Genomic DNA, 12,676 nt, shown 5'->3' with positions numbered 1-12,676 from the left:
CGCGGGACTTCCACCTCTCTCACGCTCGGCTCCGGCCGCCTCGCCTCTCCCCCTCCGTGCTCGCCCACGCGCTCGACCCATCTGGGCTGGGGCACGCAGCACACTCACTCGTCGGCTTAGGGACCCCCCTGTCTCGAAACGCCGACAAATGATATATATCTTTTGTTTGTTTGGATGGAACAACAAAAGCAAATAAAAAAGGGACATTCTGGTCACTTTGCCGAGTGTAACACTCGGCAAAGGGTTGCTTTGCCGAGTGCTATGACCATGGCACTCGGCAAAGAAGGAAACCTGGGAACCGGTAAAGACATCTTTGCCGAGTGCTGACAGTGGCACTCGGCAAAGAAGGAAACCTGGGAACCGGCAAAGATGTCTTTGCCGAGTGCTTTTGCCAAGGCACTCGGCAAAGATACTGGCAAAGGGGCCCACTGGAGGGTTCTTTGCCGAGTGCCAGTCCACCAGACACTCGGCAAAGAAACCTCCTTTGCCGAGTGCCTACTAGGGCTCTCGGCACAGGGACTGGCTGTGGGGTCCACTAGACCAGTCTTTGCCGAGTGTCGCCGTTGGCACTCGGCAAAGGATCCGTCACCGTCACTTGGCGCCGTGACGGTGACTTTTCTTTGCCGAGTGCCAAATGGCACTCGGCAAAGTCTTTGCCGAGTGCCCGACAAAAAGTACTCGGCAAAGAAGCCGTTGCCGATGTACAGTTCGTCGAGCGTTCTTTGCCGAGTGTTACACTCGGCAAACCCTTTGCCGAGTGTAAAATAGCCTTTGCCGTGTGTTTAGAACACACGACAAAGAAGCTGATTCCGGTAGTGGTTGTCCCGTGTTAGTGTGTTTGCTAGTTTTTTATGTCAATTGGGTGCATCTTGATCCTTGAGATATTTGCATCTTTGGTTTTCATTTTTCTTGTTCTTTTTTCAAATCTAGATGCTTAGTGCATTTGTACCCTAACTTGGAAAAACTTAGTGCATTCGTACCCTAACTTGGACAAGCATTCTGTGAATCTTTGCCTCCAATAGATATTCTTCAATTTCAACAGTCTCACAAGATGACTTTTGATAATGGCTCTAAAGTTCCTTTCCTGAATAAAAGGTTGTCTTTGTTCTTCTAACTTGTCCATAACCTGAAGCACTTCATTGTTCTACTGAATCAAGTTGTTCAGATTGGAGAGCTTCCTCCAAATTTTGAGGGTATTCCTGACATTCTTGAGTTTGGCAATAATTCTAGAGGGGCTAGATGTGGGACTGACGACTTTGTTCCAATTCTGCTGGACGAGATTGAAGAAGCCTAGATGTTGAACCCAATAATTGTCAAATATGAAAATATTGGCTTTTGGAATTTTAGCTTTGATTTGAGCCACACAAGAGATGTGGTCAGAAGTCAGCCTAGCTAGGGGGATCAACAAAGTGTTGGGGTAGGAGGAAGACCAGTGCAAGGAGGTGAAACACTAATCAAGCTGAACCAAAAGAGGGTTCTGTTGCATATTGCTCCAATAATATTTCCTACCTTTTAAGGGGATTTCAACAATACCCAAATGACCGATGGTAGCACTGAAAGTACTCATATCATTGATGTTTGCCCAGATCTGTTCCTATCCTAAACGAACCTATATAAATTGAAATCCCCAATTATTATCCAATTTTCCTTTGGCGGAATGGACAAGTTGAAAAGTTAGTCCATGAATTGAGCCCTTCTAGGCCCATTACAGGGACCACAAACCGAGATCAGAGTCCAATTCTCAGCATTGTGCTTTAAGGCAAAATTAAAATTGATGAAAAATCATTTGAATCAACTAACGACCCTTCCAAAAATAAATCATTCCAACCCATAATAATGCCCCACTTGAAGGGCTAAAAGAAAACTTACCAAACCTCTTAGGAGCAAACTTTTAAATTTGAGCCACGGAGACGAATTGCATTTTCGTTTCTTGAACATAGAAAACCGAGCAACAACTTTCTTCAATTTTGCTTATCAAAGAAGGACATTTGCCCTCATCATTTAGGCCACAGATGTTGCAATTCAGAATATTCCAACTTCTATTGTTACTTCCCATTGATAACCGATATAATAATGTAACAAACGAGGTACCAACAATCCCAAACTGCCAGCACAAGACTAAAAACACCATCAACAAGAATAAACAACGTCGATCTTGATCATAACACTTGAGAATCAAGAAGAATATCGGCAAACATCAATTCAACACTTATGACATATTTCATAAAAAAAACTAGAGAAACCAGTGAAACCATAGTTCCATCAACCAAAGATAGACAAAAGTGAACAAAGTTTACTACAGAGCATTCCATAGGGTTAGGAGCCATGGCTCGCAGCCACAAGTTTAAGCCAATAAAACGATGCCCCCTCTAAAGGTAAGATAGAAACAACAACAAAGATGCTAATAACATAAGTTTAGTCTTCATGGATAGCTTCTGTGCTGAAGTTATATGTGCTACTGCCACCATGGGCGTCCTGCTGGCCCCAGGGATGATGTAGTCATGGCAGCTAAATCTCCTCAGTGGGCACACCACATATTTCTAGTGACACCCTCTCAAAAACCTCAGTTGGAATTTCCAAGAAGACATGATTGTTCTTGTCAAGATCGAATAACGAGGGAAAATTTATAGGACCAGGGAAGAGAGTAGACTAATGAAACATACCTTGATAACAATGGCCCACATGGACAATGTAATCCCTAACACTAGAGCTTTCCACCATAAATTCACGATCCATTATCTTTTCTCTGATTCTTACACTCCTCCATAGTCCTTGGACAGAGATAGGTGTAGCAGAATCCAAGCCAGAAGTATTCTTGGTCCTTTTGGTCAGAACCTTCTTTAAGGCTTGGGTCTTCTTCTTTGTTTTCATGGCCTTCTTTCTGCATCTGACATAACTTTTGGAATTGTTTGGTTCTGCTTGGACTGGGCAAAATGGCCCCCACCATTATCAACTTTGTCCTATGAGGGAGTTTGAGGGGCATGCACCAATTGATTATTCTAGAAATCTGGGACCCTGATGGCCCATAGAACCCTGAGGGGACTAGAGATGAGTTGACAACCCAAGGGGAACAAACCGAGAGATCAATCCCCTTGCCCTTGTTGTTGAAGAAGGAAATAGGAACCAATTCTAAGCCAGTGGGGGTGGGGGAATCCTGCATCTAAGCAGTACCAAGCTGCTCCACCTGAGGAGGCTGCTCTCTCAAAGCATGCAAATCTGCCAGGTCCACCTATATAGTCACTCTGGTTCTAGTCCACCAGGAATTAGCTAAGAGGGAAGGAAAAGCAGTGTCCAACAATCTCTTGAGACTAGTAGACACAAAATCCAAGGCCCGGTCTGGGGGAGGCCGCATGTGAGTCTAAAATGAGATGTAGATATGGCCTTAAAGGACCATCAGAGAAAGCACCAAGCCCAACCTGCGGGAGGATTCCCCTTGCTACATAAGGACCCTAGAAGTTGTCCCTAGGTCCCCTCAAAAGAAACTGACAGTAGGCTCAGAGGAGGCTAAGGAGGAACTGACACCATCTTCATCTTGAGCAGCCATCACCATTTGTTGTTAACGAAAGGGCCAAGCCGGTTAAAGCGTCCCAATCCTGTAGGACTCAAATGTGATTCAAATACTAGTTCTAAGAGGCTAGTATACACATTTATACATTAGATGATATCAGATCTGCTTTAACGAGACAAACCTATAAAAGTGACGATCAACTTTAAGAGTTGGTCCACAACTCGGGACATATCATCAAAGTGGGGCTGAAGCAACCCGATATACGCAGCAAAGCAAATCAGCGGTCCAACAACCATAGGCATGGTTGGGAATAGGCGTAACTCACACCCGATCAGCGACCTTGTAACATCCCAATTTTCAACTATGGAATAAAGCCTATTTTAAAATTATTGGTTGTTATATTAGCTTAATCCAAACTATGCAAACCACACAACAGAACATGTAGAGACAACAGTTTGAATATTTTTCACAGACGTGCTGTAAAAAGAGCTTAAAGCATGTCATAGTCCCACACAACAAAACATTACTCAATGCCTAAAACCCTTATTGTTGTTGTTTGAGGCATTATTATTCTTGAAACTTGGTGAGCCTTGGGTTTTAGCTGCTAATTGCTTGGAATTCTCAGGTGCATTCTCCGTTCCTCATCGTTGCTGCCTGGATCCTAGTCGGGTTGCCTCCAAGAATAAGGCACTCGTCCTTTGTGAGGATGGAAGACCATAATCTGGCTTTAAACATTCATCCATTCTCGTGCTTCTTAAGACGTCATTGCGTGGTCGAACTCCTAGCATGGACTTCTTCTGTGAGTGTTCCCGTGCTAGCTAGACTGCTTCTTTGTAACACCCAAATTGTAAGGAAGAATAAAAGGAGAAATTGTTTCCTTTATATATGTGTGTGTCTCTAATTATCATCCCATGTGAACACCTCATTTAAAAACAAAGGATTGGTAAAAGTAATTAAATTGTGCATCATGCCGAGGCTTTATTTTGTGTGCATTTTGTGATGATATAAAAATAGAGTAAAAAATGTATTAATATCTAAATGGGAATTTAAAGTTTAAAAGGAAATTCTAGAATTGTGCAGAAAAGATAAAGGAGATGAATAGGTAAATAATATACATAAATAAATAACTCCAGAGTTAATACCCTAATTTCACAAACCTAATTTGTAAGGAAGAACCACAAAAAAAAGTTTTAATTAAATTTGAATTTAAAGTGAAGTTGAAAATGAAGAAAGGAAGGTGGGAAAATAAAAAGAAAAGGTCAAAAACACTATTTGGGCCAGCCCCTAACCATTTTGGCCCACTACACATTCTCTCCTCGCCAGCCAACGTCGCCACGGCCGGACTCACTTGTGCGCGGGACCCGGCTGTCGGCCACCGCCCGCTATTCACGCTCACGCCAACCGACTGGTGGTCCCACGGCACCAGAGTCGTCTTCCTCGCCAGAATCGCGGATGCGGCAACGGATTCCGCACCTCCCGGCTACCTCCTCGGCGTGGACCTCCCACCGCATCCGTAGCGATTCAGTTGCGACCCGAATGATCCCTGCCTGTTCCATTGAGTTCTGCGCTATATATTCCTGGAACTCGCCCCTTTGACCCTTTCCCATCATGCACGGCAACGCGCCGCCGCGACCCATGAAACTACCACTTGCCAAATCCGATTACACTACCATCTGCGCCTCTACTTTCTGCTCGAGTTCGGGTGAAGATTGATATCGCCATCTGTGCGTGTTGGCGACAGTCTCGGACGATTGGAGTCGTTTGGTGCCTGTTGATTCCTCGTCGGAGTTGGCGCTCGGCCGCATACCCGCCCTGTGCCGTGACCAGCCTCGACGTCTGCGCAAGCCATAGGTATGACACGCCGTACACTTTCGCCCAGTCCTATTTACCGCTTTGTGCCAGTCCAATCCATGGATTGGTCACCAGGGAGGGTGACGCCAGTCACCGGCGAGCGCGCCTCCACGAGCGACCTGGGCCTTTTTGCCGCTCGACCTCGGTCGGGGAAGAAGTTCCCTAGCCGTAGATTCAAGGATGAGCGGTGGAGATTAGGCGACACGCGGCCCTTTTCGCTAAATTCATCTCGGCAGTAGGATCGTGATCGGAGGGTTAGGGTCGGATCTCGGGATCGTAGGATATTGGCCATCGGATCTAGATCCGAGGATCAGCATTGCGTACCCGTTTGATTCGATGGGGATCTAATCGCGTCCGTCCAGACTCGATCGGGTGGCCCGTGTTGGTCGATACCCCTTCGCGGGACGTATTAGCAAAAGAGCCCTTCCAGTATTGATAAATCAACCCGCAGTCTAATGTATAGTAGTCTGTGTCTGTGAAAATCTTGCGCTAGACCCCCTGACCTTTCTGGGAATTGAGGCGCAGTTCAGAAAACTCGAAAAACAGAGAAAATAAATCAGAAATGCATTTTTAATACAAAAATAATTACTAGAACTTGTTTAATTTGTAGAAAATCCATATGAACTCCAAATTGGACCATTTCAGTTCCTATAATTTTGTAATATTATTCTCTATCAAATAGTACCACTGTTTTTACTTGAAATACACATTAAAATTTATTTCTCACTTAACCCTATATTAAATACATAAAATCTTCAGAAATTCATATCTTAAAATCTGTTGCTCCAAATTTAATGATTCCAGTTCCTATGATCTCATTTTAATGTGTAGATTTTTACTGTATATTTTATTTACATGTTTGGTGTGATGTTAATTTATGCTATACTATGTATGTATTGTGTTGATGCGAGTAGACGAGCAAGCCACTATGGAATCTGAGGTTCAGCAAGTAGAGACTGCTGAGCAGGAGCTCGTGGAAGGCAAGTTGTGCCCTTGATCACTTCTTTTACCCATTCATGTTCTTATTAATCATAATGATCTGCATAGGTTAATTTTGATGGGACCCAATAGGATACCCTAGATTTTGACTATCTTTATACCTTGTTTCACCCCTGGTTTTACTACTAAAGTTTTGGGTAGTTCATGCTATTGCTTTATGTGGATTTGGGTATAGAGATATTCATCACTCATTGTTATACTTCCTATTATCTGTTTTATTCTTTACTGTTCATGGTAAGATCATTATGTTAATGGGAACATGGAGAACCACCCGGGAAAACAGTGCTACCACAAGGGTTTAATGGGACGCCCTTGGCTGATTAACTAGGAAAGCTAGTGGAGGGCTACCTTACCCGAAAGGGGCAAGGGCAGTAGGGGAGTGGTCAGTGTAGGGAGGTCCTTGGGTTGATTTTGCTGCGATGGCGGTCAGACAAGAACCCTGCACTGGAGCTTCCTATAAACTGTAGCGGGTAGTCTGAAGCTAGTGGAACTTTGTAAAGGCCTCGTAGTGGTACCCTGCCTCGCTTCCTTGGTAGAGGTGTATGGAGTCTGATCAACTCCGTGGCAAATGAGTAACACGACTTGTGGGTAAAGATGCGCAACCTCTGCAGAGTGTAAAACTGGTATACTAGCCGTGCTCACGGTCATGAGCGGCTCGGACACTCACATGATCAAATTATGGAACTTAAACTCAATTTGTCATATGCATTGCATCGCAGGTGAGATTGTTACTTTTGTTCTACTACTTAATTGGGTTGGTATTTACTTATACTTAGTAATTGCTAATAAAATTTTGACCAACTTTAAAAGCAATGCTCAGCTCTAACCATCCTCTTTGGTAAGCCTTACACTTCACATGGGCTCCCACCTTTGGCGAGTTCATGCACATTATTCCCCACAACTTGTTGAGCGATGAACGTATGTGAGCTCACTCTTGCTGTCTCACACCCCCCACAGGTCAAGAACAGGTACCACCGGATGAGGCGCGTGGAGGATGCTGCGATGTGTTTGTGAGAGGTCTAGGTCGTCGTCTCCCAGTCAACTTTGGGTGCTGGACCGTTGTCTCCTTATAATGTAATTATTTATTTTGTACAAAACTCCTATTATATAGTAAAGATGTGACATTCGATCCTGTGCCATGATTCATCACTTGTGTGAGACTTGGTCCCAGCACACCTGGTGATTATGTTCGCGCCCGGGTCTTGGTGCCCCGAAATCCGGGTGTGACAGAAGTGGTATCAGAGGAATGTTGACTGTAGGACGAAACCTAGATAGAACTGGACAACCAATGCTTACTTACCTTTGCTACTCTGATTCTTTCCAAAACTTTCCTTGATCTTTTCTCATCTATTTCCGCTTACTCTGATTATTCTTACCTTTTCTTTCTAAAGACACATGTGGATTTCACACTTTGAAATCATGTGCTTAAAGTGACCTTTAGGAATAGGAGACCTACTCTTAGGAACAAAAACAAAATTATTTTTTTGGTATCTATGTGCTTGAATGTTTGTTCTTATGATACTTGTCTGATTTGGATCTTTGATTGAGTGGGATGAGTTGTGGAGTAATGTCCACAATTACATCTACATATACATATATGCATAAATGTAAATAAATAAAATTCATAAGATAACTAAACAACCTAGATTATCCTAATTAAAATATATCTAACCTAATAGCTCCATCTTATCTTAAAAGACTCTCTTACCTTAATGGATTCATCTTATCTTGAAAAGATTTTATCTCATCCTAATAGATCTAACTAACCTCAAAAGATTCTACCTTATCCTTATGGATCCATCTTGCCCTAATCAGCATATTTATCCCACTCTAGAATAACAACCATAAGCTAATCCAAAAAAAATTATTTAGATTTTAACTAGTCTAATCTAGTCATATCCAATCTAATCTAGCTTTTATCTAATCTATTATGATCTAATCTAGAGTAAGTTACTTAATGCTGGTACAAAAGATAAGGCCATACCCAACAACTTGACTTACATAACAGATCTATCTTAGCCTCTTGTCCCAAACCCAGATGGAGACACCAAAGAGCAAGAAGGAGGAGATCAACCTCGACATGGAAGAATAGGAGTCAAATCAGATCTCGAGATGATTCAAGATTTACCACCTTCGATGGAGTCTTCCCTTACCAAGTTCTTCTTACCATCAGCTAACCTCACTTTGACCATCTCTCTTCTTACCTAACTGTGTGTCTAAACTAGAAGATACCCATGCATTTCTAAGTACTTGCTAAATTGTATTTAAAAAAAAGAGAGACTCTTAATTTTTGAATCAATTAGAAACTACAACTTCAATTACAAACCAATCTTGGTATAATCCTTTTTTTCTTACAAATCTCGAGGACGAGATTATTTTTAAGGGGGGTAGGATTTGTAACACCCAAATTGTAAGGAAGAATAAAAGGAGAAATTGTTTCCTTTATATATGTGTGTGTCTCTAATTATCATCCCATGTGAACACCTCATTTAAAAACAAAGGATTGGTAAAAGTAATTAAATTGTGCATCATGCCGAGGCTTTATTTTGTGTGCATTTTGTGATGATATAAAAATAGAGTAAAAAATGTATTAATATCTAAATGGGAATTTAAAGTTTAAAAGGAAATTCTAGAATTGTGCAGAAAAGATAAAGGAGATGAATAGGTAAATAATATACATAAATAAATAACTCCAGGGTTAATACCCTAATTTCACAAATCTAATTTGTAAGGAAGAACCACAAAAAAAAGTTTTAATTAAATTTGAATTTAAAGTGAAGTTTAAAATGAAGAAAGGAAGGTGGGAAAATAAAAAGAAAAGGTCAAAAACACTATTTGGGCCAGCCCCTAACCATTTTGGCCCACTACACATTCTCTCCTCGCCAGCCAACGTCGCCACGGCCGGACTCACTTGTGCGCGGGACCCGGCTGTCGGCCACCGCCCGCTATTCACGCTCACGCCAACCGACTGGTGGGCCCATGGCACCATAGTCGTCTTCCTCGCCAGAATCGCGGATGCGGCAACGGATTCCGCACCTCCCGGCTACCTCCTCGGCGCGGACCTCCCACCGCATCCGTAGCGATTCAGTTGCGACCCGAATGATCCCTGCCTGTTCCATTGAGTTCTGCGCTATATATTCCTGGAACTCGCCCCTTTGACCCTTTCCCATCATGCACGGCAACGCGCCGCCGCGACCCATGAAACTACCACTTGCCAAATCCGATTACACTACCATCTGCGCCTCTACTTTCTGCTCGAGTTCGGGTGAAGATTGATATCGCCATCTGCGCGTGTTGGCGACAGTCTCGAACGATTGGAGTCGTTTGGTGCCTGTTGATTCCTCGCCGGAGTTGGCGCTCGGCCGCATACCCGCCCTGTGCCGTGACCAGCCTCGACGTCTGCGCAAGCCATAGGTATGACACGCCGTACACTTTCGCCCAGTCCTATTTACCGCTTTGTGCCAGTCCAATCCATGGATTGGTCACCAGGGAGGGTGACGCCAGTCACCGGCGAGCGCGCCTCCACGAGCGACCTGGGCCTTTTTGCCGCTCGACCTCGGTCGGGGAAGAAGTTCCCTAGCCGTAGATTCAAGGATGAGCGGTGGAGATTAGGCGACACGCGGCCCTTTTCGCTAAATTCATCTCGGCAGTAGGATCGTGATCGGAGGGTTAGGGTCGGATCTCGGGATCGTAGGATATTGGCCATCGGATCTAGATCCGAGGATCAGCATTGCGTACCCGTTTGATTCGATGGGGATCTAATCGCGTCCGTCCAGACTCGATCGGGTGGCCCGTGTTGGTCGATACCCCTTCACGAAACGTATTAGCAAAAGAGCCCTTCCAGTATTGATAAATCAACCCGCAGTCTAATGTATAGTAGTCTGTGTCTGTGAAAATCTTGCGCTAGACCCCCTGACCTTTCTGGGAATTGAGGCGCAGTTCAGAAAACTCGAAAAACAGAGAAAATAAATCAGAAATGCATTTTTAATACAAAAATAATTACTAGAACTTGTTTAATTTGTAGAAAATCCATATGAACTCCAAATTGGACCATTTCAGTTCCTATAATTTTGTAATATTATTCTCTATCAAATAGTACCACTGTTTTTACCTGAAATACACATTAAAATTTATTTCTCACTTAACCCTATATTAAATACATAAAATCTTCAGAAATTCATATCTTAAAATCTGTTGCTCCAAATTTAATGATTCCAGTTCCTATGATCTCATTTTAATGTGTAGATTTTTACTGTATATTTTATTTACATGTTTGGTGTGATGTTAATTTATGCTATACTATGTATGTATTGTGTTGATGCGAGTAGACGAGCAAGTCACTGTGGAATCTAAGGTTCAACAAGTAGAGACTGCTGAGCAGGAGCTCGTGGAAGGCAAGTTGTGCCCTTGATCACTTCTTTTACCCATTCATGTTCTTATTAATCATAATGATCTGCATAGGTTAATTTTGATGGGACCCAATAGGATACCCTAGATTTTGACTATCTTTATACCTTGTTTCACCCCTGGTTTTACTACTAAAGTTTTGGGTAGTTCATGCTATTGCTTTATGTGGATTTGGGTATAGAGATATTCATCACTCATTGTTATACTTCCTATTATCTGTTTTATTCTTTACTGTTCATGTTAAGATCATTATGTTAATGGGAACATGGAGAACCACCCGGGAAAACAGTGCTACCATAAGGGTTTAATGGGACGCCCTTGGCTGATTAACTAGGAAAGCTAGTGGAGGGCTACCTTACCCGAAAGGGGCAAGGGCAGTAGGGGAGTGGTCAGTGTAGGGAGGTCCTTGGGTTGATTTTGCTGCGATGGCGGTCAGACAAGAACCCTGCACTGGAGCTTCCTATAAACTGTAGCGGGTAGTCTGAAGCTAGTGGAACTTTGTAAAGGCCTCGTAGTAGTACCCTGCCTCGCTTCCTTGGTAGAGGTGTATGGAGTCTGATCAACTCCGTGGCAAATGGGTAACACGACTTGTGGGTAAAGATGCGCAACCTCTGCAGAGTGTAAAACTGGTATACTAGCCGTGCTCACGGTCATGAGCGGCTCGGACACTCACATGATTAAATTATGGAACTTAAACTCAATTTGTCATATGCATTGCATCGCAGGTGAGATTGTTACTTTTGTTCTACTACTTAATTGGGTTGGTATTTACTTATACTTAGTAATTGCTAATAAAATTTTGACCAACTTTAAAAGCAATGCTCAGCTCTAACCATCCTCTTTGGTAAGCCTTACACTTCACATGAGCTCCCACCTTTGGCGAGTTCATGCACATTATTCCCCACAACTTGTTGAGCGATGAACGTATGTGAGCTCACTCTTGCTGTCTCACACCCCCCACAGGTCAAGAACAGGTACCACCGGATGAGGCGCGTGGAGGATGCTGCGATGTGTTCGTGAGAGGTTTAGGTCGTCGTTTCTGAGTCAACTTTGGGTGCTGGACCGTTGTCTACTTATAATGTAATTATTTATTTTGTACAAAACTTCTATTATATAGTAAAGATGTGACATTCGATCCTGTACCATGATTCATCACATGTGTGAGACTTGGTCCCAGCACACCTGTTGATTATGTTCGCGCCCGGGTCTTTGTGCCCCGAAATCCGGGTGTGACATTTTTGCAGCTGGAGCTCGGAGAAGTCGACCATAAAACTGTTCTCGACGGCGATTTCCTTGGTCACTTTCTTCTTCAGCTCCATGTTTGTCTTATCGCCGGATAGCTTCCACACCAACTGCAACGGTAACACAGGCCGAGCCAGTAAATGTTAGGAACACCTTTCGCCAGTTTCATATTGACGACAAGATATGCTATTTAAGTTCATGCTAGTTACCATGGGATCGACAATGCTGGTCCCCTCCTTCGCGATCACAGCCATGTCGCTGCCGAACTTGTCTTCTAGGATGGTGCGCGCGACCTGCAGCTCCGGCAGGTCGCCGCACCACCTGGCTGCAAACATGATCCCGGCTGCCGCCTCCCTTATCTCTTCGCCGCACTCCCTGCACATGAAGCACATTACGTAAGTGACGCGACACAACTGAATTGAATACCAAATAGAATCGGAGGTCATGCCAACTACTTGAAGCGATCAGGGCTATTAAGATGCGAAGTGTCGTATGAAATTAACTCACCGCGGTTTGTCTAAATGCGCTGCATGCTCGACGAGTCGCTTGCAGCAGAGCTCAATGATGTCGAACGCCTGCAGCATGTTATCCTCCTCTATGACCCGCTCTGCCTGCATGGAGAGAAATCGAAATTGGATTGTTAATTAGCGCTCATCCCGAATTGGATCG

At 43.6% G+C, this 12,676-nt stretch overlaps 1 protein-coding gene across 1 annotated transcript in view; it reads right to left on the bottom strand.

Moving 5' to 3' along the window:
- The window catches only part of LOC103644022 (keratin, type I cytoskeletal 9), a 34,265-nt gene that overhangs the window by 21,350 nt on the left and 239 nt on the right, over nucleotides 1-12,676 (bottom strand). Inside the window, exons 2-4 of the mRNA XM_008667210.3 lie at nucleotides 12,515-12,618; nucleotides 12,217-12,382; nucleotides 12,000-12,117 (exon numbers count right to left, since the gene is read on the bottom strand). Of these exons, the coding sequence (XP_008665432.3) occupies nucleotides 12,000-12,117; nucleotides 12,217-12,382; nucleotides 12,515-12,618 (388 nt within the window). The remainder of the gene's footprint in view (nucleotides 1-11,999; nucleotides 12,118-12,216; nucleotides 12,383-12,514; nucleotides 12,619-12,676) is intronic.

This window comes from Zea mays, chromosome 1, assembly GCF_902167145.1.
Source record: "Zea mays cultivar B73 chromosome 1, Zm-B73-REFERENCE-NAM-5.0, whole genome shotgun sequence".
Classification (NCBI taxonomy): domain Eukaryota; kingdom Viridiplantae; phylum Streptophyta; class Magnoliopsida; order Poales; family Poaceae; genus Zea; species Zea mays.
This window is presented reverse-complemented; position numbering and strand designations above follow the sequence as displayed.